The 26,157-nt window shown below is 54.1% G+C and overlaps 1 protein-coding gene across 1 annotated transcript; it reads right to left on the bottom strand.

The window, feature by feature from the left end:
• Nucleotides 1-7,674: 7,674 nt before the first annotated feature.
• On the bottom strand, nt 7,675-16,672 carry EDA2R (ectodysplasin A2 receptor). Its single transcript, XM_059483207.1, has 9 exons — nt 16,516-16,672; nt 11,877-11,979; nt 11,062-11,240; nt 10,162-10,247; nt 9,838-10,002; nt 9,223-9,369; nt 8,628-9,097; nt 8,348-8,396; nt 7,675-7,970 (listed from the first exon to the last, which is right to left on the bottom strand). The coding sequence occupies exons 2-9, from the start codon at nt 11,961-11,963 to the stop codon at nt 7,675-7,677; spliced, it is 1,479 nt and encodes a 492-aa protein (XP_059339190.1). The 5' UTR covers nt 11,964-11,979; nt 16,516-16,672.
• Nucleotides 16,673-26,157: the final 9,485 nt, after the last annotated feature.

Below are 26,157 nucleotides of genomic sequence, written 5' to 3'. Positions count from 1 at the left end.
ACGTCTTTGGGAGGAACCTCTGGACAGGACCAGGATGAGAGCATGGAGCAGAGCAGCTCCCAGCCCACCTGCTCCCACTGGGGATGTCCTGGGGCTGGGGCAGGATGGGAGCCCCAGCCTGGGGTCGTGTCTGCCTTGTGTGACCTTGGAGGTGGCCAGGGCACAGACCTGGGGCATTGTGTGCTCCTTGCTCTGACATGTGAATAGGAACTGTAGGAGGTAAGGAATGATGGACATTGGCTCTCTTGTTATTGCACTTGATTGGGGTATTTATTTGTAATCCTGTGATCCCTTCAGGCCAGCTCTGAGGAGAATGAGGGGGAGTGTGAAGAGGTATTTAAGGGGTTGTATAAACACTTTTATTCTTTTGCTAAAATTCCATCCCTATTGCTGCTGCATTGGAAGGCAAACCAGCCCAGCACCCAGGCTTTGAGCTCCCATTAATTGTCACGGAGAAACAGCCTGGCCAGGCTGAAAAACCTCATTTACCACCAGGGCTCATGGCAGGAATATAGCAATTCCATTTGGGATGATAATGTAGTTTTGAAGGATAATAATAATTATTGGCATCAGGTTGTCCCCAAAGACAGAGTTTTTTTGCCTCCAGCACAGCTCTGGCATTGGAACTGGATTTGTTTCCCCTTAGAAATGAACATCTGCTGCCAATAAAAAGAATAAGGACTTTTGTTTTGTTTTGTTTTGTTTTGTGGTGGATGTTGCTCACAGTTTGGTCCTAGATGAGATGGTTTGCTCTCATTAATGATGTTCCCAGTTCCCCAGAGCCTGGTGGCTGTTTTGCCCGCAGAGGGTGATGGTGGCACTCCCTGCACAGGCACCCTGCAGCCCCAAACAATCTCTGTGCAGCTTTTCAGCTGCTTTCTGAAAGCCCCTGTGAGTGACCTGACAGGTTGGGAAGGTGAGTGTGGAAGGCAGAAGAACAGCAGATTTCTGCCTCCTGGCAAGCACATCCACTTCAATAATGCGCTGTGAAATGTGAGTTTTCCTTCGCTTGTGCTTGCCCTCGTGTCCTGCAGAGACACAATGAGGTAAGAACTGAGTGTGCAGGGGAAGCCTGGGGGAAACACAGAATGAGAAAATCAGAGAAGGAACAGTGAAAACACCACCTGTGGGGAAGGAAAGTGGAGAAGGAAAGGAACTTGGGTATGGAAATTCATGTCTCTCTAATGGATTTCAGTCTTCAGTTTTAGCAATGGAAATTTATCTGCCTGTCCCCCAGCCCCCATGCTGGGCCCAGGGGCACATGGAGGGCAGGTGTTTAAGGTTTCTTCACTGGTGAGCCTCCTGGTTATGGTTAGGCAAGGAAATGAAGGGTGAAAGCAGGGAAGCTGTTTAGCAGAGCACTCCAGAGCTGTCAGTCTCATTCCTGCCCTTTTCTCACTAAATGCTACAGCTCAGACTCCCCTGAGGACTGTGTGCTTACCCTCTCCTGCACAGAAAAGGGCAGCCATCCTCTCCCTGTAACTACAGAATTTCAATCAGTGTTTTAACAAAATATTGCTCTTATTCCAGGTCATCTCAGCCCAAAGCAAACACAGGGCTTTAATAAAAAGTGCAACTGTGAAATCTCCTGCTCTGTGCCTCCAGAACCTGCACACGAGGGAGATCCTAGAAAGCTCCTCTGACTTCACTGCCATAGACCATGCAGTCCTTGTTAACACAGGGCTCATTAATTAATCTGGTTCCAAGCAGGATCCCACCTGGAATGCTTCATTAGTGGGAACACCTCCTAACCCTAACCCTAACCCTAACCCTAACCCTAACTCCTGTGCTCATGGGGAGAAGGACGTGCCCTCAGAGAGGGGTCTCCTGTGAGAAGGATGCAAAGACCTCCTGTGACTGCAATCTCACCCCAGCAGCTCTGAGATGAGCTCTGCTCAGGGGTCCCTGTCCACACAAGGAGATGGCCACGGTCCCCACCTCTGCAGGTAATTTCAGGGCATGCAGGTAATGTGTCCACACCCCACACATTTCACTTGCGTTATTCAGAGCAAAACCCCATGGGTCAGGAAAATCTCAGCAGGACTGCTGGCTGTGGTGTGTGACTGCTGGGAGCAGCAGGACAGACATCTGTCTGTCCACAGACAGCTCAGGAGAGGGCCCTGTGTGTGCCTGGTGGGGCCAAGCAGCATTCCCTGGCATTGCCTGTGCAGCTGGAGGCTCTCCAAGCTGTCAGTGCCTGTCCTCAGCTCTGCAGCCCAGCTGGAGATGTTCTTGCTGGAGGAGCTGAGGTAAGGACTGGGTGCCTCAGCACCCTGACCTGCTGCCAGCCTTGTGAAGAGAGGCTGAGGTGGCACCAGGAGCAGGGATGGGAGCCAGCCTTGCTCTGCCCACCAAGGAGAGGCTCCTCAGCCAACACTTGTCTGCTCACATGGAGCACGCCACATGTTTCTCTGCCAGGAGCTGCCTCTTATCCCAGCATGGAGAATCCCAAGTACTGAGAGGGGAGCAGGATTGATTTATCATTGCTCCTTGGGCTCCTGCCAAAAACAAGGCAAGACCAGACAGCACAAGAGTCTGAGGTGAGGAGCAGAGGGGGTGTGAAGCTCTTGATCACTGGGAGTTCCTGCCTTGGGTGGGAGCATCTGCTCTGCATGGGAGGGGCAGCCCTGCTCTTCCTGAAGAACAGAGCTGAGCTGTGGCCAAACCCATCCCCATTTTGCCTCCTGCAGTATGGAATCACCTGGGAATGCAGAGTGTGGATGGGCACAACCCCAGGGCCAGGAGTCACTCAAAGGTAAGGCCTGGCATACACTGAATTCCCATCCCAAAGGTGTGCAGGAAGCTGCTCTCCCAATGGACGCTTCTGGCCCTCTCCTCCTGCAGTGACAGAGGCCTCAGCCAAGTGACAGGCACAGGCAGAGCTTTGGAAGGCCACAGCACCGTGCCCACAGCACCCCACCCACGGGCTGGTGCAGGCAGGGCCTCTGGGATCATCACCCCTGGCAGGCTCTGGTGAGATTGGGCACTGGGAACACCTGGGCTGCACCATGAACAGCCCCTGTGCCAGCAGCTCCAGGCACCACACCCTGCTCAGAAAAGGCTTCTTTGGAAACTGTGGATGCTGAATACCCCCACCTCTGCCATGGCTTTGTGTTTGGTGGTGGACGGGTGGTTCTTGTGGGCCCTGACTGCAGAGCTGTGCTGTCCATAGCTGTGCTGTGACAGAGGCACACACAGCACTGCATGGGGATCCTCACAGAGCTGCAGCACTGCAGGCACTCACAGAGCCTGCCAGAGTTTGGACAAATATCACAACTTTAATTAGAACAGAAAACACCCTTGATGCTAATAATTATTTTAAACACACCAGCAGAAGGGCATGAGCTCTGTAATTACCAAGGTTAAACAGCAGCTGCTCCTCAGCAAAGCTTTGGGAATGGGAGCTCCTTGGGCATCATTGAGGGGTCTCTGCTCCCCCTGACCCCAGGCCATGCAGTGAACCACACCTGAGCCTTGGCCACTCTGGGGAACGTGAAACCCATGTGAAAACTAAAGCTGATGCCCTGGTGGGGGCAGGCACAGCACCACGGCCACACCACCCAGCACCACCACTGCAGCCCCTCCTGCCCCTTCCCACACCAGAGCTGAGGCTGCTGCAGCATCTCTGAGCAGCCCTGCCAGACAGGGCCAGCCCCCTCCCAGCCCCCCTGGCCCCTCAGCATCAGCCCCCAGCAGCAGGTGGGCAGGGGGCCCACAGCAATGCCGAGAGGAATCAAAACTCACTGAGCGTCACCGTGTCTGGCACCAAATTTATTGAACTACAAACACACATCACTCAAGAGCACCAGGTCTGGAGGAATGTGAGGGACCAAGCCCCTGCCACTAACAGGGGGCAGGAGCATCAGCTTCTGCTTGATTTGAACACAGACAACACCCCCAACCCAACAGAAATAATGCTACAGCAGAATTACAACGGTAATGGCACAGAATTTACAAAAATATAAATAACCTATTCGTAACCTTAAAGAAAAATAACATCTACCATAAAAAACCACACATATTCCCTTGGGTAAACCATGGCTACAGAAATGTAGTGATTTGTGTTGTTGAAAAGCACCAGAGTCTGAAGTATTAAACAATCCAACACAGAGGGGGTATCTCCCCCCAACACTTGCAGACTCTTCCAAGAAGTGTGCCCAGATCAGTAACATCAAGTCTTCTTCAGTATTGCTATTTCTGTAAAAGCACATTGGAGGGAGAGCTCTCATGAGCCCCCTGTTCAGGAACAGCACCCGAGGGATGTTCACCAATTGTTCACCAGAATAAACACTTTAACAACAGTGAAGTATGTGCCTATTTTAAGTCTATGCTTAAGAGCTTCCCAGAACAGGGCTAGATTTAAACTTATCATACAAATTCCTCTTCAAATCAGACTTCCAGGCAAGACTGGTGTGGAAACCAATCACTTGTTAAAAAATAGCCCCACTGCACTGGAGTGTTCCCACTGTTCAGTCCTAGGTCAAGTTTGCACAGATTTCAGAGTTATTTGATTTGTTTCACCTCTCTGTGAGCCATGCCAGCTTGGCACAAATGGCTTCCTGAGGCTGTGACATGAGATCCAGCACTACAGGAATTTCCCTACCTTACATTCTATGTGCTATGTTGAAAATACTATTAAAAAGCAAGTCAAGTATCAATTCCATTGGTTCCCCAGTGAAGCAGCTCCCTGCTCAGGGATCACTGTTGTTCTGATGTCTGAGTCACAGCATTTCCCTGTTTTCAAGGCTCTCATGGTTCCCTGAGGGCTCTGGCTGGGCTCGAGGCAGCCTGGCCAGGTGGTTTTAGGGTGGGCTAAAGGCTCCCTGTTGAACTTTTGGCCCTTGTAAACACAGCTGGGTTTGTCACTACAGCTGAAGGAAGGTTTCTGCCACGAGCACAGTGAGAGTGGGGAGCAGCCTTTGCCTGGGAGCTGGGGGAGCCTCACTGCTGCAAAGCCACGTCCTGCAGGGCTCCTGTGCAGTGCCCAGCCCTGCTGGAGCACCAGCCAGTGAGGCTCGCACTGACACCACAAGTGAGCCTCTTGGGGGAACCCAGAACAGCTCAAACACACAGAAAACCAGCCCCTGCCACACCCTGTGGCACAGCCAGGGCCTGAGGGGCAGCACCATGGGGCAGGGGCTGGGCCATGGCACACACCCCGTATGGCACAGCCCATACCCACACCCAGCACAGCACACACCCTCTGTGCTGCACCCTCGAGGCAGGGGGTGAGTTTTGAGTACAAGTAATATTGCTCAGACATCAAACATTTGAAAAATAAGTTTACCTTAAAAGCTATGAAGAAAACGAGGTTGATTTCATTATAAAAGTGAGAAAAACCCCTAAACAAAAGAACTAAATCCTCACTTCACTTGCTTGGCCCAGAGCCCCACTCTGGCACACCAATGGAGCTGCCCAGCATGTGAGGAGATTTGCAGCACACACCTGTGGCATGCCACCATCATCCACAGCTCTAATTCACCAGCCCTTCCTGCCCATCTCCTGCTCCTGACAGGGGCAGGCTGGCACTGCCATCCTGCCTGGCCGCCACTGCTCTGTGCACTCCAAGTGACCACACACTGGTGACACAGAGCACACGGGACAAGCTGCCCAGTCCAGTTCCAACTTCAAAGCCAGGGCCAGCAAACTGAGCTGCAGGGAGGCTCTTACTCAGAGGCAGTGGGTGAAGTTATTTTCCTTCCCACTGGAAGTGACTATGTCCACAGAGGGATTAAATATTTATTGGATTTTGCGAGGTGATTAAACCCAGCACTCTCCCTTCCACAGAAAAGCCTCAAACAGGAAATCCCTGGCCCCAGGCTGTGTGTGCTATAGCAACACTCCCTAACAGTCCAAGAGTCTGACTAATCCTGGCCCCACATGGCTCAAAGTTCAATGCTGTAGGTCTTGGGGAGCAAAGAGCAATAAAACGACCTTGACTGTGGAAGAAACAAGCAGAGAGGGAAAGTGCCAGCTCCAGCTCCAACTGCCCATGCCTTTGTTTATCTGAGCACATCCTGGGTGTGTTCAAGCCCCAACATCTTTAAACAGGGAAAGAAAACACCAGCAGCTATTGCTCCCTGGGGTGTGGGGGAGATCTGCCTTCCTAGAAGGGCACTCACTTCTCTGAGGTACAGATAAAGGAGAATTCTGTGGGGTCTGGGAGGGGCAGCAGGCAGTGGGGTAACAGTGCCACTTGCTGGTGACCACCACAGCACCGGCTCGTGCTGAGACCCCGGTGACAGGCAGGACAGCAGAGAGCAGCCCCAGCCACACAGTGAGGGACAAAGCAAGTGCCACCAGCTCAGCTCAGCCCCAGCGATGCTGTCTGCGAGCCTCGGGGTGCCTCCGGTGACACCACATCACAGAACACCCTGAGTTGGAAGGGACCACAAAGATCACAGAGTTTAACTCTGAAGTAAATGGCTCACAGAGGCATTGAGCCCTCAGCCCTGGTGTGACCAGCAGCATGCTCTGCTGGGAGCTGAGCCACAGCCACAGCCCTGCTGGCAGCTGCCCTGCCTGTGACCCCCGGCGTGCTCAGCCGCCCCCACACTGCTCTGCCCCGCTCAGGAACGTGTCCTGCAGCCCCTGCTCCCTTCCAGGGCCACCAGCACAGCCCCATGGCCAGGGCACACCGAGAACAGCCCAGCTGCCTGCAGCCCCCAGCCTCAGGCACAACACTGAAATCAGGGTGACAGCAAGGCCATGGCAAGTCATGACAAATCCCCCAGGGTGAAATACCAAGCAGAAGGGTGCTCCCCCTTCCCAGTAGCAGCTCCCAGGAATGAGAAATCAGGCCATTTTTAGGCAGGAAAAAAAAAAAAAAAAGAAAAATGTTATTTTAAAAGAGGAGGAGCTTCCGGAGGAGCTCCTGCTGTGGCTGACACAGGAATGTCACCGCTGCCTGTGACCACAGCCACAGCTTCAGCCTCAGCTGCCACCCATGGGGCACTGTCCCTGCCCCTGACACCCTGTGCAACCACAGGTGGTTTGTGAAGCCTTGGAGGCAATGGGCAGTGAACAGCCATGGGGCTGGGGTGAGCCAGCACCTGCCCATGGCCAACAGCCACAGCCCAACAGGGGCTTACATCAGCTCATCATGAGAGTCAGCCTGAAACTTGTGCCAGGATGCTACACTGCACCACAAAGGGGCACGAGAGGAAGGTGCCAGGGTGGCACAGAGGGACAAAGGATGGAGCCTGGCACATCAGCCATGGTCAGGTCCTCTGCCAAGGAAGTCGCAGCACAGAGGAAGAGAAGCAACTGAAAAGTAAACTGAGAAAACAGCAACTGGCACCCAGAGGAAGGATGGAAAAGCTGGAATGGAAGGGAGGAGATGGCTGGGCTCATAGGAGGGCACTACCCGTGGACAGTGAGCCCCATGGCTGAGGAACCCCATGGCAACAGTGGGGCAGGACAGGGCTCACTGCAGAGCCAGAGCACCACAGTAACCAACAGGGAAGGGTGCCACAACTAGAGCAAAAACAGCCTCTGGAGGGGCCTGAGCAAGGAAAAGGCACAGCTGTGCTTCCCGAACCCCTGTGCAGAGGCGCCCATCATGTCCATTCCACGACGCAAAAACCATCTCTGTGTCCTCCTGCCCAGGGAGGTTCTGTGCCTGCAGGCCACAGTTTCAGCAGTGCCTGGAGTCCCTGTGTCCCCGGGTGTCCCCTAGCGCTGGCGGTCGGGCGCGGGGCTCAGCGTGAAGTGGTCACAGAGCAGCAGCAGGGCGTCGACGCGCTGGAGCCGCTGCAGCGCCCGCGCCAGCAGAGGGACGGTGACCACGGCTCCTGCAGAGGTGAAGTGTGCCACCAGCTGCTCAAAGCCCGAGATCCGCCCCAGCAGCTGCGGCATCAGCCCCAGCTCCAGAGCCACGTGGCTGAAGTTCTTTACTCCGTTCAAGGAAGGGTCCAACAGGAAGGCCAGAGACTGCACCAAGGAATGGGGCAGCTCTGCTATGGGGAGACCTGGGGACAGCAACACAGCAAAGGTGGGTTAGGACACATCCTAGGCAAATAGGAAAAGGGCTAAGAGAACAGCCTCCAGCCTCAGGCCCTGCTGAGCAGGTGAAAGGCCACCCTGCCAGGGCAGGGATCTCCTCCAACATCGCTTTTAGAGCGCAGCAACATGGAGCTGGCTCAGTCCTGGTGAAGCTGGTAACTGGTGACAGCTGGGCCACCTGCCCACAGGCCACTCGAGGCAGCATCAAAGAAAATATACCCTGTGGACCAAAGGCCACAAGTCAGGTGAGTCCCTGGTGGGCTTCTGGAGGAGCTCCCTTCCAAGAACCTGCCTCTGATATGCCCGTACTTGGAGCACAAAGAGGAGACTGAAGGTCACTTACCACTGGCCGTGCTGCTGATCTGAGTCACCAGGCTCTGGGCATCATCCACCTGGCAAGACAAAGACCCCAAGGTTGGTGGCAGTCCCCTGAGAACAGCCAAGCCTGGCTCTGCTCCCAGGGCTCACACAGGGGCTCAGGGAATGGTGCTCCTTCTCCAGCCTCTCCACCCCATATTAACACAACTCAGTCCATATTCCTACCCCTATGTCAAGCCCTCTGTGCCTGAGCCCTTGGGCAACTGGCAGCAGTTCTGAGCAGTCATAAGGCAGGAGGAACTCACCGGCTGCTCCCCAGGTGGGGTTTCAGCTGTGGGCAGGTGATGAGCCCTCTCCTGCACCCCAGCACTGCTCTCTGCTGGAATCCTCCTCCCAGCCCGGCCGGCAGTGTCCTCCAGCCGTTCAGCACCCACAAACTCCGCCTGGCTGGAGAACTTCTGCAGGTCCAGCTCAGTGCACTCCACGGGCGCGTGGGGCCACTTGTGCTGCATCTCGGAGGCGCAGGAGGAGAGGGGGGCCAGGGCCTCCACCGTGCCCTGCCTGGGGGCGGGGGGCGGCAGGACCCCCTCCAGGCAGTCCCCATGGCCCGAGGCCCGGATCAGGGGCTGGCTTTCCAGCAGGCTCCTGCCCAGCTGGGCCTTGGAGGCAGTGCTGGCTGCGATGGCTGGTGGCAAGTCCATCTCTGGCTGGAGAGAGGGGAGCTGGAGACCCACGGCTTCCCCATCAGAAATGAACTGCACCGCTTCCACGGGGCCTGGAACAGAAACCAGCACTCATCGGTGAAGCTCAGCATCCAGTCCATCCTTCCTGCCTCAGGGCTTCTCATCCTGGAGCCCAGCACCATCCTCCCTTCCCCAGGGCAAGAACAAGAGCAGGTACCTTCTGCCTGCCTGTAGCAAGGGCTCAAATTCTTCACACCCAGGCAGCAGGGTCCAGACATCTGCTCCTCACACAGGAACCTGCCAGGAGCTGCTGCAGTTGGGAACGTTGCTCGCTGGCCTGAGAAGTTCTGAGTCCTCAGGAAGACTTGGAGGAAAGAGAAGAAACAGCCTGAGCAAAGGCTTGGCTCGCTTCCCTAGCATGTGCTCAGCCCTGTGGTATGTCTGCCAGCGAGGAGCTGGAGCCCAGCAGCTCCCTGGCATGCTGCTGGATGCCATCCTGCCCCAACCCTGGCCACCACACCTACAGCCCTCCTCATTCTGCAGCAAAGAGCCACCCAAGCAGAAAAACCTCAGAGGGGAGGGTTGCCAGTTCTGACAGTGAAATGGCCTCCTCCTCCTGATGGCCCTAAGAAGGAGGAAGGCTCCTCTGTCACTGAGCAGGTAAAGCACACACAGAGGCCCTGCAGGCATGAAAAGCAGGATGAGGTGTCTATTCTGTGTGAGCTGAGGAACAGCTGGGTCACTGTGCTGTGAATTCAGCAATGCCCTACACTGCAAGAAGGGGCCACAGGCACAGGTGAGTGGCACAGCAGGGAGGAGAGCACCAACTCACCTCTCTGGCACTGGCTTTTCCAGAATCGCTTGCAGTAGATGATGGAAAGTGCCAGAAGCACCAGGACGATGATGACCAGGGCACTGCTGGTCAGTGCAAGAAGGGCTGTGTCCTGTGGTGGTACAGTAGGGACAGCGACCTTCACCAGGTTTGTTCTGGAGCGACCTGCAAACATCCACACAGCATTGGAGCCAAACTCCGAGGCTTGGACCACCCTTCCCTGCCCATCCCTCACCCCATGCCTGGCTGTGCCTCCCCCAGCAGGGCTGTGGCTCCCCTGTGCCCACGTCACCTGCCCTGAGCCCAGCAGGGTGGGACACCTACACTGTGGCTCGGAGGACGGCGTCTGCTTGGTGCAGGGGATGCACTCCCACTCCAGCTGCCCGCTGATCCGCGCCTTCCTGTAGAACCTGGAACACAGCACACGGGCTCAGCTTAGCCTGGTAACCCGTGTGTTACACCACCCTGCTGTGCAGCCAGCTGTGCCACCCACCCCACAGCACAGGGGACAGCTATCCTGCACCCCACAGCACAGGGGACAGCTATCCTGCACCCCACAGCACAGGGGACAGCTATCCTGCACCCCACAGCACAGGGGACAGCTATCCTGCACCCCTGCCTGGCTGGCAACAGGAGCAACAGGGCTCTCATTGCTGGCTGGAGCCACACCACACCTACTAGCTCATGTCTAGACATTTGTCAAGAAGCAACATCTTTCCAAGAGCCCTCCCTCCCCAGCATGTCTGCTGAAGTGGATTTTAATGGTTAATAGCTCCCTACAGGGCTGGGAACACCCCAGCTATGGCTCTGTCTGAGAAGAGACTCTACACTGGAGCTGGCCAGCAGTGTCTGCAGCACAGGCTATCTGTATGCAGCCATTTCATTTCAGTAACCCCTTAAACCCCCTCTTTGGGGACTACTAACCATAGTGGTCTACAACACTTCATCTTCCAGAGCTCAGCCACCCCGGTGTCTACAGAACAAGGAGAGTCTGGAAGTTTTCTTTCACAGCTCATTTATGTGAACCTTCAGGTTTCCTTCTCTGGAGCTACAACAGGACCCTCCAGAGGGGTCTGACTTCCACACCATTAGCAGCGTCCTCACAGAGACACCACTGGGTCACCAGGCTCCTCTTGGGTGCCATGTGGGACCCTGGGTGGCCCCCTGTGCCCAGCCCCTCCCTGCCTGCCCCAGGTGTGGCTGTGCTGGCCCAGCCCTGCTCACCCCGGCAGGCACTCCCCGCAGACAGCGTCGGCCGTGGCTGTGCAGTTGGATTTCTGCACGCGGTTGATGAGGGCACAGGACAGGCAGGGCTTGCAGCCGTGGTGTCCCCAGCGGTCCTTGAACTTCCTGGGAGGGCAGGCCACGCACTGCGCGTCCCCGCCGCTGCCATCACCGCAGTCCTGCAAGGGGACAGGGTGGGGACATGAGGTGAGGGGCCACCGTTGCTCAAAATGGTGCTGAGTGTCCCTTCTTTGGGGGCTGAGGGCCACCGTTCACGTGGGGTCCTCAGAACCCAGCTGAGAGCAGCCACCACCAGTGCAGCTCCCAGGAGACACTAAGGGACCCTGTCTGCTCCCAGCTGGGGCCCATCGGTGTGCTCTGGGTGTTGGAAAGCACCAGCAGCACCACCAGGTGAACCCTGCTGCTTCCCACCGATCAAACCTCCCACCAACCCAAACCTCCCACCACTGAGACCCCCTGGAGCAGTGTCCTGCTGGCACCCACCCTGATGCAGCCCAGCCACGCAGTGTGACTTTGCTCAGGGCTATAGCCCAAACGAAATTTAGACTTCCACCAGCAAAAAAGGAAATCAGGTTGTTTCTTGTGCTGCCTTAAATCCCTCATCACCTCCTGCTTCCACTGTCTCACATTTCTACCAGGGTAAGTGAAACAAGCCACCATCCCATCCTGCCAAGTCTCAGCTCTTCCCAACATGCTGGGACCTAAGATCACCTTTCTGAAGGGAGGCTGGCAGAGGATTAACCCAGCTGTGCCACCCATGATCATCTCTACTCCTTACAGAGAAGTCAATTTACCTTGGAAAGCTCCTGCCCGGGCATGCACTTCCTGCAGGGGACACATTTCTTCTGGTCATCCAGGTACTCGCTCTCTTGGCAGGCCATTGTGCTGAGAGGGGAGCTTGGGGATGAGAGGAAGAGAAGGCAGAAAGATCAAAACCAGCCCTAACACATTTGGGATGAGCAGTGTGCCCATCTCTGGGTAGACATCTCCACCTGGCCAGGACAGCAGCCAGCACTGCTGAGCACTGTGGGTGGGACTTGGGCAGGAGGGAACTCCTGCTCCTTCCACATGGCTCCATCAGCCCCAGGCTGGTCATGGGCTGCCCCATTCTGCTGCCATTTCACAGCCTCACAATGCAGCAAATGAAATTTCAGTCACAGCATTGAAGTGTGACCACGAACTTCTCGGGTCACCAGTGCATTCTGCCAGCCCCAGCTGTGGCTCTGGGTACCAGAGACAATCAGGAGAGAGCCTGGCCCCAGCAAAGGCTCAGCAAAAAAAAAAAAGCCTGGAGCTGTGCAATCTCTCAGGCTCTTGCTCCATGCACATTTCATCTCTGCATGGTGTCACTCACAGCAAACAGAACAAGCTCCCACCTCCCTCTGAAACACCTCCAGAGCCTTCCCCAGGTGCATGAATAGCTCAGCAGAAGGTAACACCAGAACCAGCCCAGGACCAGCATCTCAATCAGAGCAAGCAGTTCAGACTGACGCTGCAAATCTGAGCAATATTTATGTGGAGTTTTGGGGCTGCCTGATTATTTCTGCAGATTCTAGATGGGTGCTTCCCATGACGACAGACAGGGAATAAAATCCATTTTCACTATACCAATCTCCACTTTGCTTTTCCTGTTACCTCGTGCAGAAAGTCAGGAGAGAAACTGTTCAACCTGCCTTGGGAGCAAGTTCTCAACACCCATCAGGAATAGTGAACACATTTTGGAGGACACCAGCCTGGACTGCCTGGAGAACCAGAGCTGTCCTCTGGGAGGGAAGCTTGGCCAGATGTCTGGCTCTTGCAGCAGAGGGGGGATCATCTACAGAGCCCCCACACCTCCTGCCACAGCTCCTTCCCCTCCCACAGCAGCATTCCTCTGCAGGCTTTTTCTGCCTAATCCCACCACTCCCTTGCCGGTGCCTTTTGGAAGAGGACACTTGGCTGGGCTCCCCCGGCTCTGGAGGGCCGAGATTCATGGGAGATGAGGTCTGCCCAGACGAGCACAGAGCATGAGTCACACTCCCTCCTGCTCACAGCACATGGGCTGATGCAGGATCAGCAGCCAAGCCCATGGGGACAGGCCAGCAGGGGCTCAAGGGACTCGGGAGGGGCACGGGCACAGCTTGTAACTGGCATAAAGGTCCTGACACCACTGAATAAAAGAAGATTTGTCACCATCTCAGAAGGTGGTGATCCCAGTGTCTCTGTCTCAAGCGCAGGACTGGGTGTCAGGGTTCAGCTACAGGTTGAGTGCAGGGGGGAAAATAAAAAGCAGGGAAGCAGGTCCCAGATGAATGACACACAGCTCCTCTGGGGGCTGGCACACTGGGCAGGTGCCACCCAGCTGATCCAGGAGCCCAGCATGCCACAGGACTGGAGTTGGGTCAGGCTTTTGCTCCTAATAACAGCACAAGATGAATGAAACAGGATTGCAGGCAACAGGAAAGGAACCCAGACACCAGAATAGGGAGAGCAAGGGGCTGATTTTTACCTGCCCTCTAAAGTGCTGTAATGCAAGGAAAAGAGCACTAGTAGAAAAAAAATCAACAAAACAAACAAACGAAAACCAAAACAACAACAACAAAAAAAACAACAAACCAAAAAAACCCAAACCCAAACCATCAGGGTTTTTGGTGAAACTGTCCTGTGAACACAGCTTTGCCACTTTTCCTCATATATTTACAGAATTTTCCAGCCTTTCAAAGGGCCTGCAGCTGAGACAATGGCCTCAAAGCCCCCTCCCCACAAGAACCCAGTTTAAAGCAGTTTGCCAAATACAGAAAGTTACACAGGCCAAAGGAATCCTGTGTCAGGGCTGCTCCAAGCACAAGGAGCTCTGCCAGGATGATGGAATCACTCAAGATGGGGCAGACAGCCATACCCAGCGTGCTAGCAGGATACTGGGCACAGGGCAGCTCTGCTGCTGCTCAAGTGTGACAGTACAGGGCACCAACACTTGGTTGAGTATCAGGCAGGAAATTCAAAGCTGGGGGATCTTTGTAATTCTTATTTCAATACCACCAGACCCAAGGCATTTGATTTGTACATGGAGGACACATCTAAACCACCTGGTGCTGCTCTGGTATGGCAGCAACCATAGATCACCTAATGTTTGACTGAAACAACTGGAAAAGCCAAGGAAAAGCCAAAACTAACAATTCCCACCTCTTTGGGAGCCACATAGAGTCTCCCTGACACTTCCAGGGCTGCACATTTTATCTATCACAGGAGAATATAAAGGTGACACAGTAACAATGAGTATTCATGGGGCACAGTATCGATGTACTCAGAGGTTGAGGGGAAGAAGAACCTCCTGCCATCAGTCCCAAATGTACGAGATCCAGCTTGAAAACATCTCTAATTTGTTAAAGAACTCTTTTATTGCCTTAAAGAGACATCCTGCCTGAGCAGGAGAGCAGAATGGGCTCCCCACTGCATCAGCCCTTAAGATACCAAAGCCATGAGCTGCTGAATGAGTTTCACTGCATGAGATGAAATGGTTCCAGCAGAGACACAGCATGAGCTGCAGTTCATCCACCCTGTGACAGCACCACAGCTCAGCCATTGTCTTTTCTCTGTGAAAGTGTAATTTAAAAAAAAAAAATTAGACTGTATTGGAATCCAATCTATTTCTTTTGTGTGCAGCTAAAGGATTATGGGAGGAAAACAAGGGTGAGGAAAATAATAAATGAGAAGGTACAAAATGAAAGCAACCAGTGAAAGCTTCAGTGCTGCTGATTCTCCCCATGTGCCCAGCAGGGGCTGGGGCAGGGGGGCTGGCAGGGATGCAGGCAGGACAGGAGGAGATGGGGTGGGGCTGCTTCCCATCTCAGCCACGGATCCTGTCCCCTCCAGCCATGGGGTTCTGCTTGTCTGGGACAGGAGGTGCCCAGACACCCACCCAGCAGTGGCTCTTCCACATCACCACGTGAGCCAGAACACACATTACAGGAGATTTCTGCTCTGCTGCAGGACTGACTGGCACAGTCAGGCAGCACCATGCCTCGGGATGAGACACTTGTACACACTGGAACCTAAGAACAAAGAGCTGAAATCCTAAATAAGAGCGGCAAGTGAAAAGCAGGGGGGAAAAATGCTCTCTGGAAAATATGAGTGCATGCCTCACGGCTGGCCACAGTCAGCTCCAGTCTCCTGCTCAGCCATTCCCTCACTCTGGTCCAGACAGGGTCTCCTCATCTCCTTGTGATAAAAACAGCGCTGGGAGAGCCTTTACAGCAGTGGGACTCCTCTGGGAAAAGGGTGTCTCACAGAAGAAAAAAAAGTGGAATTTGAGGCTTTCCACGTGGCCGGGAAATCAGCAGGTTTCCCAAACTGGAGATTCTACACACACTCAACTGCCCACTAATAGTTTTGTCTGGAGTGGCTGGGGACCTGTGTTTGCTTTAAGTGAAAGCACCGTGCCTGGGGTGGGGAGGAAGTGCTCCGGGCTGCTCTCACCCCTCTTTAGCGCACAGCAGGAGTCCCCAGGGCACAATGCCCACTTCCCAGTGATTTCTGCCAAGTTAGGGCTGCCCACCTTGGGAACCTACACGCTGCCTTACCAGGTATCTCAAGTAACACCTCCAAGCTCCTATCAATTTGCATAAAACTTTGGATTTCCATCTGGTTTTTGCTCCTCATGTAATTCTTAGTAACTTTCACTATCTTTCGGCAATAATCAGAAAACCACTGTAGCCATAAGAGCTCTCGGAGACCACTGAGTCCAACTGTGCCCCCAGCACTAACCCACGTCCCCAAGTGCCACATCCCCGCGTCCATGCGATCTCCCCAAACGATGACTTCACCCCTCCCTGTGGCGGGACATGAAATTTCTTTGGGGAAAAACTTGTGCCTAATACACGACCTAAACCTCCCGACCCCCGTGTCTGGCAGCTGCTCCTGTCTGGAAAACCAACCGAGGCGAGACGGGACGGGACGGCGGCGGGGGCAGCGCGCTGCGCCCACGCTGGTGCCGGCGGTGGGCGCGGCCCGGCCCGGCCCGGCTCAGCCCGGCTCGCCCACCGCCCCCGCAGCCCGGCCAGACCCCGCCGGCGCCCCCCGCCGCCCGCTCGGGTTTGGCGGCAGCGCGCCGGGATTTGCCCGGGCACGTCCCGGCCAGGGGCTCCGCCGCGGCACGGCCGCCCCGCATCGCCCGCCCCGCATCCCCCGGGACCCGGCGCCGGGCTCCGCATCTCCCGCTGCGCGCACCCCTCGGGCCGGTGCCGCCCGGCCCGGTACCGCCGGCGTTCAGCGGTGAGCACGGAACCGGCTGCAGCCCACGTGTACCGCTGCCGCTGCCCCGCCGGGAGCGGAACCCGCCGCAGGTCCCGCCGGTCCCACCGACCCGCAACCGCCCCCGCCCGGCGCTGACACCGGCACCGGGGACGGTCCGGACCGCCGAGCGGGCGGGCAGGTGCGCGATCCCCCGCGGGTTACCTGTCTCGGTGCTAGCAGCACAGCACGGCACGGACCGGGACCGGCGGGGCGGCGGCACCAGGAGAGACGGCGCGGGCGCGGACCCGGAGCCGGACCGGCACCGCACCGGCAGCAACTCGGCGGCCCCGCGTGGAGCGGAGCGGGTCGGAGCCCGTACCGTCCCGGGCACCGGGAGTGCCCCCGCCCCGCCCCGCAGTTCCATTGGCTGCGGCGCCGCCGGGGCGGGGCCATGCCGGGAGCGGCGCCGGCGGGGGCGGCCGGGGAGCGGCACCGGCACCGGCACGGGGGGGAGTCTGGGCACAGCAGCGCCGGCGTGTCCTGCTGTCACCGGCCGGGGTGTGACACTAGAGACCGCCGGGCTTGCGGGACATTGTTCCTGAATACCCGGGGTTGTCCCGCGCCTCAGGTGCGGGCTGGAGGCTGAATGAGCCCCGAGCCGGCCGCGGGGGGAACACCAGGAATGAATAAACTCCCGGGTTCCGAGTGCCACGCAGTGTGTGTACCCTGTGTAGGGTGGGCAGAGTGTGTGTATGGGTTGTGTGGGGCAGCACACACCGGGCACGGCCAGCCCCAGGGCAGAGGGCTCTCCCAGGATCAGCATTCGCGTCCCCCAGCACTTGCCGTGACTCACCCGCGGTCTCTGGGTGGCTCTGGGGAGCCGCAGAGTTATCCCAGGAGTGCCGTGCAATGACCGACTCCACCACAGTGTGAACCAAACTGGTGTGTGGAACTGAACCTCCTTGTGCAGGGGCAGGCAAATCACCCAGTGACAGCCCTTGGTGCTCCCCATTCAGTGCGCTGTCCCCGAACTGCTGCCCCTCAGTCCTGACCCAGACCCAGGACAGGACCCTGCTGCCTTCCCGCTGCCTTCCCAGCCTCCGGGAGGGGCAGGATGGGCGCTCAGTGCTGCTCATTTCTGTGCCCTGGTTGCTGTGGCAGCATGAATACCTGAACCGTATTTGAGTTCAAACCTGTTCTTTTGGGGAGTGGTCCCCATTTCTCTCTCTTTCCTTTTTTCAAACCTCAGGCAATGTCATTCCAGGCAATGCCTTTTGAGAGCTCTCCTCATCTGCCCACTGTCACTGTGGAGCAGCTTCAGACTGTCAAGTAGGAATAACTGAAAGGATTTAATGAAATAACTGAAAGGATTTAATAAAACTCCGTTGAGCAGTCAACTTCACAAAATTATCATGGTTGGAAAAGGCCTTTAAGAACACCGAATCCAAAAGTTACCCCAGCATGCAGCGTGTTCAGCACTAAACAAAGCCCCCAGGTGCCGCCCCTCACCTTTTGAACACCTCCAGGGAAGGTGATTCATCGCACCAGTGCCTTGAACAACGTGTGCCTGGCCACTTTTTTGGTGAAGTTTTCCTTCATATCCAACCTGAACCTCGCCTGGTGCAACTTGGGGCTGTTTCCTCTCACCCTGTTGCTGTTCCCTGGGAGCAGAGCCCAAACCCTCGGCTGTCCCCTCCTGTCAGGAGCTGTGCAGAGCCACAAGGTCCCCCCCGAGCCTCCTTTTCTCCAGGCTGAGCCCCCGCAGTGGGACCTGCACTCCCTCTCCCTGTCCCCCCTTATCTGGTGGCATTTCTCACCCGGTGTTCCAGCCGGTCGCAGCGAGGGAAGCTCGGAGGAGCCGCTCGGGGCGGCGGGGATGAGTTTTGGATGATTTTTGGATGATTTTTGGATGATTTTTGGATGATTTCAGCACTCGCACGGGAGGGCGGGCGGCTCCGCGGGGCCGCGCCTGATGCAATCGCCCCATTGCATCACCCGCGGCACGGGGGGGTCCGTGGGGCACAGGAACACCCGCGGGGGCTGTCACGGAGCGGGAGGGGTCACCGCGGGATGGGCTCTGGGGGAACCCACGGCAGCAGGGAAGGATCGGCCGGCTCGGGGTGGGCACGGGCAGAGTGCCCGGAGCGGGCTGCTGGTGCCTGGCTGCGGGGCTGCGGCGGTTTGAGGCTAGTTAGTGGTGGTTTGTGGTGATTTGTGGTTAGGTAGTGGTGGTTAGTGGTTGGTTAGTGATAGTTTCTGGTGATTTGTGGTGGCTAGTGGTAGTTTGTGACAGTTAGTGATAGTTTGCAGTGGTTTGTGGGGGCTTAGTGGTAGTTTGTGGTGGTTATTGGTTGGTTAGTGGTGGTTAGCGATAGTTAGTGGTGGTTAGTGGTGGTTTGTGGTTGGTTAGTGGTGGTTAGTGGTTGGTTAGTGATAGTTTCTGGTGGTTTGTGGTGGCTAGTGGTAGTTTGTGATAGTGATAGTTTGCAGTGGTTTGTGGGGGCTTAGTGGTAGTTTGTGGTGGTTATTGGTTGGTTAGTGGTGGTTAGTGATAGTTAGTGGTGGTTAGTGGTGTTTTGTGGTGGTTTGTGTTTGGTTAGTGGTGGTTAGTGGTTGGTTAGTGATAGTTTCTGGTGATTTGTGGTGGCTAGTGGTAGTTTGTGATAGTTAGTGATAGTTTGCAGTGGTTTGTGGGGGCTTAGTGGTAGTTTGTGGTGGTTATTGGTTGGTTAGTGGTGGTTAGTGATAGTTAGTGGTGGTTAGTGGTGTTTTGTGGTGGTTTGTGGTTGGTTAGTGATAGTGATAGTTTGTGGTGGTTTGTGGTTAGTTAGTGGTGGTTAGTGGTTGGTTAGTGGTAGTTTGCAGTGGTTTGTGGTTAGTTAGTGGTGGTTAGTGGTTGGTGAGTTGTGGTTTGTGGTAGTTAGTGATAGTTTGTGGTGGTTTGTCATTGGTAGCTAGTAACAGTTTGTGGTTGGTTAGTGGTGGTTTCTAGTTGTTTAGTGGTGGTTAGTGATAGTTTGTGGTGGTTTGTGTTTGGTTAGTGGTAGTTTGTGGTGCTTAGTGGTTGGTTAGTGGTAGTTAGTGGTTTGTGGTTGGTTAGTGGTAGTTAGTGATAGTTTGTGGTGGTTTGTGGTTAGTGGTTGGTCAGTGGTAGTTAGGTGTTTTGTGGTTCGTTAGTGGTAGTTTGTGGTGGTTAGTGAGTGGTTGGTTAGTGGTGGTCCTCACTGAGGTCCTGTGCAGCCACACTGCTCCAACCAGCCTAATCCCATCAGCTCTGTGTCTGAGACCAAACCAGGGAGTCCTGCCCAATCCCGGTTCCTGTCTGCTGGGCTGGATGTTCTGATGTGGATTATTTCCCAGCTCAATCAGCCCCTGGCAGCCAAGCCAGGAGAACATCTGGGAGAGCTGCTATTCCCAGATGCAGGGATGGCTGTGTCAGGTGAGTGCTGCACAGCCTTCAGGTTTGGGTGTGCTTTGCAGGCTGAGGCCCTGGAGATGTGAGCCTCAGTTTACAGAACCGCGTTCTCAGGTGTCTGGTGCTGTGATCATCCGATACGCTCAGGGTCACGTTGTCTCCGTTCAGTTGTAACTGTGCTGCATAATTAACGGAATTAGTGCATTGAGAGTTAGCAAAACCAGGAATTCTGAAGTAGAGACCGGTTTTACAGGTTTTTTTTTACACACTGGAGCATTCACAACACTAGAGGGCACCGAGACCAGGCAGGAATCAGCTGGGGAGGCGAAGCAGATTGTGAGCACGGACATACGGGCACACGGACGCGTGGACACACGGACACAGAAACACCCTCCATGGCACAGGAGGATCATCCCCTAACACACGGTGTGGTGCAGAAATCAGTCTCCCCCGAGCGCTTTTCCACAGCATCCTGCAGGCTGAATCCCGGGTGTTTCCGTGGGCGGGCAGGCACGGGCAGGACACGGGGCATCCCCGCAGGAGTGCGGGAAGGGACGGGCCAGCGCCGCTCCAGCGTTTTCCCAGAGGGGAATTGTTGTGGTTTTGTGCTGCCAGAGGAATGAAGAGCTCGGGATCTCTGTTGAGCAACTCGGCTGATACCGCTCGGGCTCTGCAGAGGCTGCTCCGGTCTGGTGTCAGCAGAGGGCACTGGGAGATCGCCGGGAGCCTGCCCGAGCCCAGGAGCAGCAGCAGCTCCCCGAGCTTCGTGTACGAAGGTCACAGATCCAGTTGTGCCTTGTCCTTTCCTCTCCTACTGCTGTTGCACCCAGTTTCACTCGTCCTCTCCTTTCCTTTCCTTTCCTTTCCTTTCCTTTCCTTTCCTTTCCTTTCCTTTCCTTTCCTTTCCTTTCCTTTCCTTTCCTTTCCTTTCCTTTCCTTTCCTTTCCTTTCCTTTCCTTTCCTTTCCTTTCCTTTCCTTTCCTTTCCTTTCCTTTCCTTTCCTTTCCTTTCCTTTCCTTTCCTTTCCTTTCCCTTTCCTTTCCTTTCCTCTCACTGCCACTGAGTCCATCTGACTCTGAGGACAGATGCAGCTCCTGAGATGTGGTCAGCACACACACAGTCCATCCAAAATGAATCCAGCCCTAAATGTGTGTGTACATCCTCTGCCAGACCTGCACCTGGGATCAGGAATTGGGCTGAAACCCAGCAATGCGGGAGCAAACTGCTGCGTGAAGTATGTCCTCAGGATTTAATGCAAATCAACTGTTCTCACCCACCTGGCAGCAGCTATGGCTGTGGCACAGCTATGGCATTATTGCACAACTAAATAACATTTCAGCCTTTGCCCAATGAATCTTGCAGAGATCTGTTTCAGGAGGGCAGCCACAGCATGAATGCAGCTGCCATCAGGGTGATTTTTCAATGCACCATGATCTTTGTGCAATCTTTTGCTCTCACTTGTCCCCACAGCTTCATTCTGTGCAATCAATCATATTTTTGAATTGATTTTTCAAACTTACTTTCAAATCCCTGCAGGAGCTCCTTCTGTATGAGACACTGGGTGTCCAGGGGCCACAGGCATCACTTATCCCTGTTTTCCACCCAAAGCTGAGCTCTGACCTTGCAACCTAATGTTGACATATGGAAAGTAAGAAAAGCAAATTTTATTTTTTTTCCCCACTGACAAATTTCTGATCAGAAAAAGCTGCTCATGGCACACACAGCATCTTGACCTGAAGGACACTTTCCACCCTGGTGTGAGAGGAATCCTGTAGTTACCTCCCACCTATCTCCATATTTATACCCTTCATTTACAGCTGGGTTATTGTTTGGTGGCCTTTTGTCTTTCCTTGGCAGTGACAATGACTTTTTCTGCCGTGTTATAAAGGAGCAGCCATGTCCATGAGCTGTTCCAGGTCATTTTCACAGCACGGTGATCACGGGCACAGGGCAGGCAGCTCCAGCACTGCCAGCCTGGGATGTCGGGCTGCAGAGGCAGAAACTGCTTAAAGAGGGGCCCAGGCCATCATTCCTCATGCTGCACACTGTGGAGAAAGCTGTCATTGTGTCAGTCTGCTTTGAAGGACCCAGTGCACTCACAGCTTCAAATATTTCTCTGCCCAGCTCTTGGAGTGCCCAGGAAAGTTGCTCAGAAATCCAGGCAATGCCACTCTTTGGTGTGTTTCTTCCTAGGCTCATTTTCTTCTGGAAGACAAAAGCAAATCAGATTTTTTTCTTCCTTTCTGCCTCCAGCATCTTCATTGTCTGACTTTGATCTGAACACTTTGGACAGAAGTTTTCTTGCTTTGCTCTCCTCAGCTTTACCAAATCTGTTTTCTCCAGAGGGTGAGGTATGTCCATGGGTGAGCACAAGTCCAAAGACTCCCCAGAACAGGGAGAATTGTGAGGCCCAGCTCAGCAGAGCCCTGTGGGCAGTGTGAGCAGTGTGAGGTGTGTCTGATGAGCAGTGTGAGCAGTGTGAGCAGTGTGAGGAGTGTCTGATGAGCCCACAGACCCCTCGTGCCTGGTTTGTTCCTCAGGCTGGAGAGTAGGACTGTCCACTTCTCCTTGTGCCACACTGGGCCCTGCTGGTGCAGGAGGAGACAGGGGACAAAGCCATCACCTCATTCCTTACAGCCTGCTCTGCCCTTGACTCTCTTGATCTTTTTTTGAGGCAAGTAGCAAATAAAGCCACAGTGAAAACAAACTATCACAGATTTATGACTTGAGGTCATAAAAATCAGATGGTTCTTTTGTAGCTGCTCGCTCACTTGCAACATTCCTGGCTCCTGGAAGGTAGAAGCAGATAATAAACACAGAACTGCTCTGCTGATGGGTGACCCCCTCTGCTCTGGGGAGAGATCCCTCGTGCTGTCACTGCTGGCAGTAGGGGTGAGGTGGGCTGGGATGCCAGGAGCCAGCAGGGTGAATGTCCCTTGGGTCTGGCTCAGCTTCAACTCCAGATTTCCCAGCTTGGTTTGAGCCTGGGCACTGAGTGGGTTCCAGCAGCGAATCCCTGTGTGATCCTGCTCTGGCAATGGACACTCCTGAGCCCTCTCTGTAAAACCCCACGGCAAGAGGAGCCAGCCCTGATCAGGCTCCTGTCCAAGGAGAGCATTCCCAGGTACCACAGTCTGCATTTTGAGTCAAGGAAAAGCAAACAGTCCTTTCTGGTCTGTCCCAGCTGCTACCCTAGCTAGTTTGGATTTCCACTGAATCACAGAACTATTTAGGCTGGAGAAGACCTTTAAGGTCATCAAGCCTAACCACGACCCCAGTGCACACACACAGTGTTACCCTAGGTTGTGTGAGGGTTCAGTTCCAGCTGCCTTCTGCTGAGAGCAGGGAGGGTTGGATTTAAAAATAAGGTACTTCTGCAAAATAAGAAACCCAACAAAACAAGATTTCCTTCCTAGAAGGCCTTTAGTGAAAATATACTCTATCCTTTGCCCTGTCCTGCCTGCCACAGCAGCAAGAATGTGTGAAAGCAAAGGATGTTTTATTCATAGGAAAGGAGCAATTCCCTGTGTGTACAACCTGTAACTCCTCTCCATCACTCTGTGGAGTTTGACACTGTGATTCCCCAGCTGTCACCATCATCTGCCATGAATTATGATCTCTCTCACATCACATTAAATATCACTCTTTCTTACATTACCTTTCCACTACTGATTTTCTTGTAGGAAAAATCTCTTTGCTCAGAGGGAGGGTGTACCTGGATTGCCTGCAGGATGAACTGCTCTCTCTGTACAAGTCCCTTACTCTGACACCCATGGAGGTGTCCAACACACACTGTCCTTTCCCCTCAGGGGCAAGATGTGGCGAACGCCAGTGAATGCTTCCCCTTTGAATTTCTGTTCTTCAGCTGAGCAGAAAGCACCTTCCCTTAAATCCTCTTCCCAAAACACTGGCCATGCCACAGCTGTACAACACCAGCAGTTACAAAAAGAAAAATTATTTTCAGCTGCATTTACTAGCCAATTAAAAAGCAAATCAATCTTGTTTAGGATAATCCCGAATGGGGAGTCTGAGGTACATGTTTATATTTAATGAGCAGATCCTTTTGGCTCACCAGAGGCAAGTTTGAACCTGACTACACCAGTTCCCTTTTACAGGAAAGTATTACTGACCCAAGCAGGGGGTTTGCAGTGGATGGTCCAGGACAGGTTTCTGGCTGCGCATTCAGATCACCTGCCTTCATATTCAGCCTATTTCCCTCTCACTTGCATGTTCTAATCTGCACCTTGTAGCCAAAACAAATTAAATTGATAAATAGAACTTGACCCACGCATTCTGTTATTGGCATGTTTCCTTATTGAAGAGGAGATAAGTGAAAACATAGAACAAATTATGCAGATAAGTATCAGAGAAGTCAAAGCTAATCCTATCTCAGCACGTTCATGTGAATGGCTGGCACAGAGTGCACTCCTGGTGGACTGAGCCAGCAAACTTGCACACGAGTTTCTGTCCCTTTTTCCTCTTTTCCACTTCCTCCTTAGACACAGAATCACAACAGCACTGAGGCTGGAGCAGCACCCTGAGATCACAGAGTCCAGCTGACAAGGCCACCACTGTCCCATGTCCCCAGGTGCCACATCCATGAGCCTGTTAAATCCCTCCAGGGATGGGGACTCCAGCACTGCCCTGGGAAGCTGTGCCAGGGCTGGACAGTCCTTGCTGGGAAGAAATGTTCCCAATATCCAACCTAAACTTTCCCTGGTGCGATTTGAGGTTGTTTTCCCTTTTCCTGTTACTTGGGAAAAGAGCCTGACCCCACCTGGGCACAGCCTCCTGCCAGGGAGCTCCTGAGCCTCCTTTTCTCCAGGCTGAGCACCCCCAGCCCCCTCAGCCTCTCCCCAGCAGAACTGTGCTCTTCCTCCCTGTTCCCTCACTGGCTTGGCTGATTTTTCACAGAAAATGCTTCACATGAACATTTCTAGATTGATGAGGAATTTTGTTTTTGTCCCTTCAGAGGAACACGTGCCTGGAGTCCATGACTGGCTGCACCTGTGAAATCCCAGGGAAGCAAACAAAGTCTGGCTTCAGTGGAGCTCATCGTGGGGACCACAGCTGAGGGATCACCTTGTGGCCTGGATGACAACAAAGGGAAACTCACCAAGCATGGAGAGGGGCTGATGGCACCACTGATAGCAGAGTGATAACAACATTAGCAACCAGCCCAGCCAGCAGGAGCAGGGTGTCTTGGAGGGGACCATTCCTCTGCAGGCTCTGCATCACAAAGTGTCAGGGAGCTTTCACCTCCCCAGGTCCCAGAATCAAATGGGTGTCACCTGCCTCAGTCAGGCGCCTTCTTCCCATGGAACAAAGGCTCTCATTGTGTGGGTAAAGCAAAGGCTGATTCCTGTGGGCCAGGGCACTGAGGCATGCTGCTGGCCTTTTCTAAGAGAGGATGTGGAACTTGGGCTCTCACTGGATTGGGTGTGTCTTACTCAGTAACTAAAGAAACTGATAAACCCCTTGGCATCCAGAAAATGCCATCAGCTTCCTCACAACAGCACTCAGCTGCCAATTCTCCCCTGGTACAGATGCCAGCCTGGCTTGAAGCAGGAGGGCAGGCTGGTGCAGGCAGGTGCTGCAGGAGAATGCTGCAGGATGGAGTGGAGCTGCTCCTGAGCCTGGCACAAGGAGAAGTGTGAGCCCACTGCCCAGGCTCCAGCACCCTGATGCCCACATTTCTGCGTGGATGGTGAGAGCAGCAGAATTCTGAGTGTCCTGAGCTTGTTCAGAGCTGGGGCTCTCCTTGCCAAGCCATGGGAGCTGAGTGCCTCTGTACCACAGGCAGCACGTGCAAGCTGCAGTCCTGCACAACCTGCAGTGATCCTGCATGCTATTCCTACTCTATGATAAAAAAGAGGAGGCAGAAGAAAATCAGGATGCTTGAAATGACATTTCTAGTGCCTTCCAAGCAATGCACAGCATGTTTATCTGCTCCTCAGTAAAGGTTAATATTGTGGTTTATATTTTGCATAAATGTACTCATTGAGAGTCTTGTCTCTGAGCAGTAAATGTTTAAAGCACTGCTTCTTGAAAAATATCTTTTATGTGGTATTAGGTCCTTTCAGAACAGAGATCTGTGTCTCCAGAACTCATCATCAGTTTAGCATTTCAGAGGGTGCTTCTCACTGAATCTTTTATCTCGAGTCACTGATGAAAAATGATTGTATTCCCTAGCTCTGTTTTCCTTTTTGCCTAACTTCAAGCTTAACTGGAACTTCAACAAACTGTGATAGTTAAATAATTTTTTTTTCTCTCCTCAGTATGTCTGGCCCAATGAGAAATACAAGTTACAAACATTGCAAGGAATGTATGTATCTGTGACCCAACTGGGAGCAGAGTGCTCACACAGCCCCCTCCCCTCCTCTGGAAGGGGCTCCTGGAGGCTCCTTTTGAAGGGGGTGCATCCAAACAGCCCAGCAGGGCCTGTGAAG

This window comes from Ammospiza nelsoni, chromosome 15 (genome assembly GCF_027579445.1).
Source record: "Ammospiza nelsoni isolate bAmmNel1 chromosome 15, bAmmNel1.pri, whole genome shotgun sequence".
Lineage (NCBI taxonomy): Eukaryota > Metazoa > Chordata > Aves > Passeriformes > Passerellidae > Ammospiza > Ammospiza nelsoni.
Note: the sequence above shows the minus strand (reverse complement) of the source record. Positions and strands in the feature narration are given on the sequence as shown.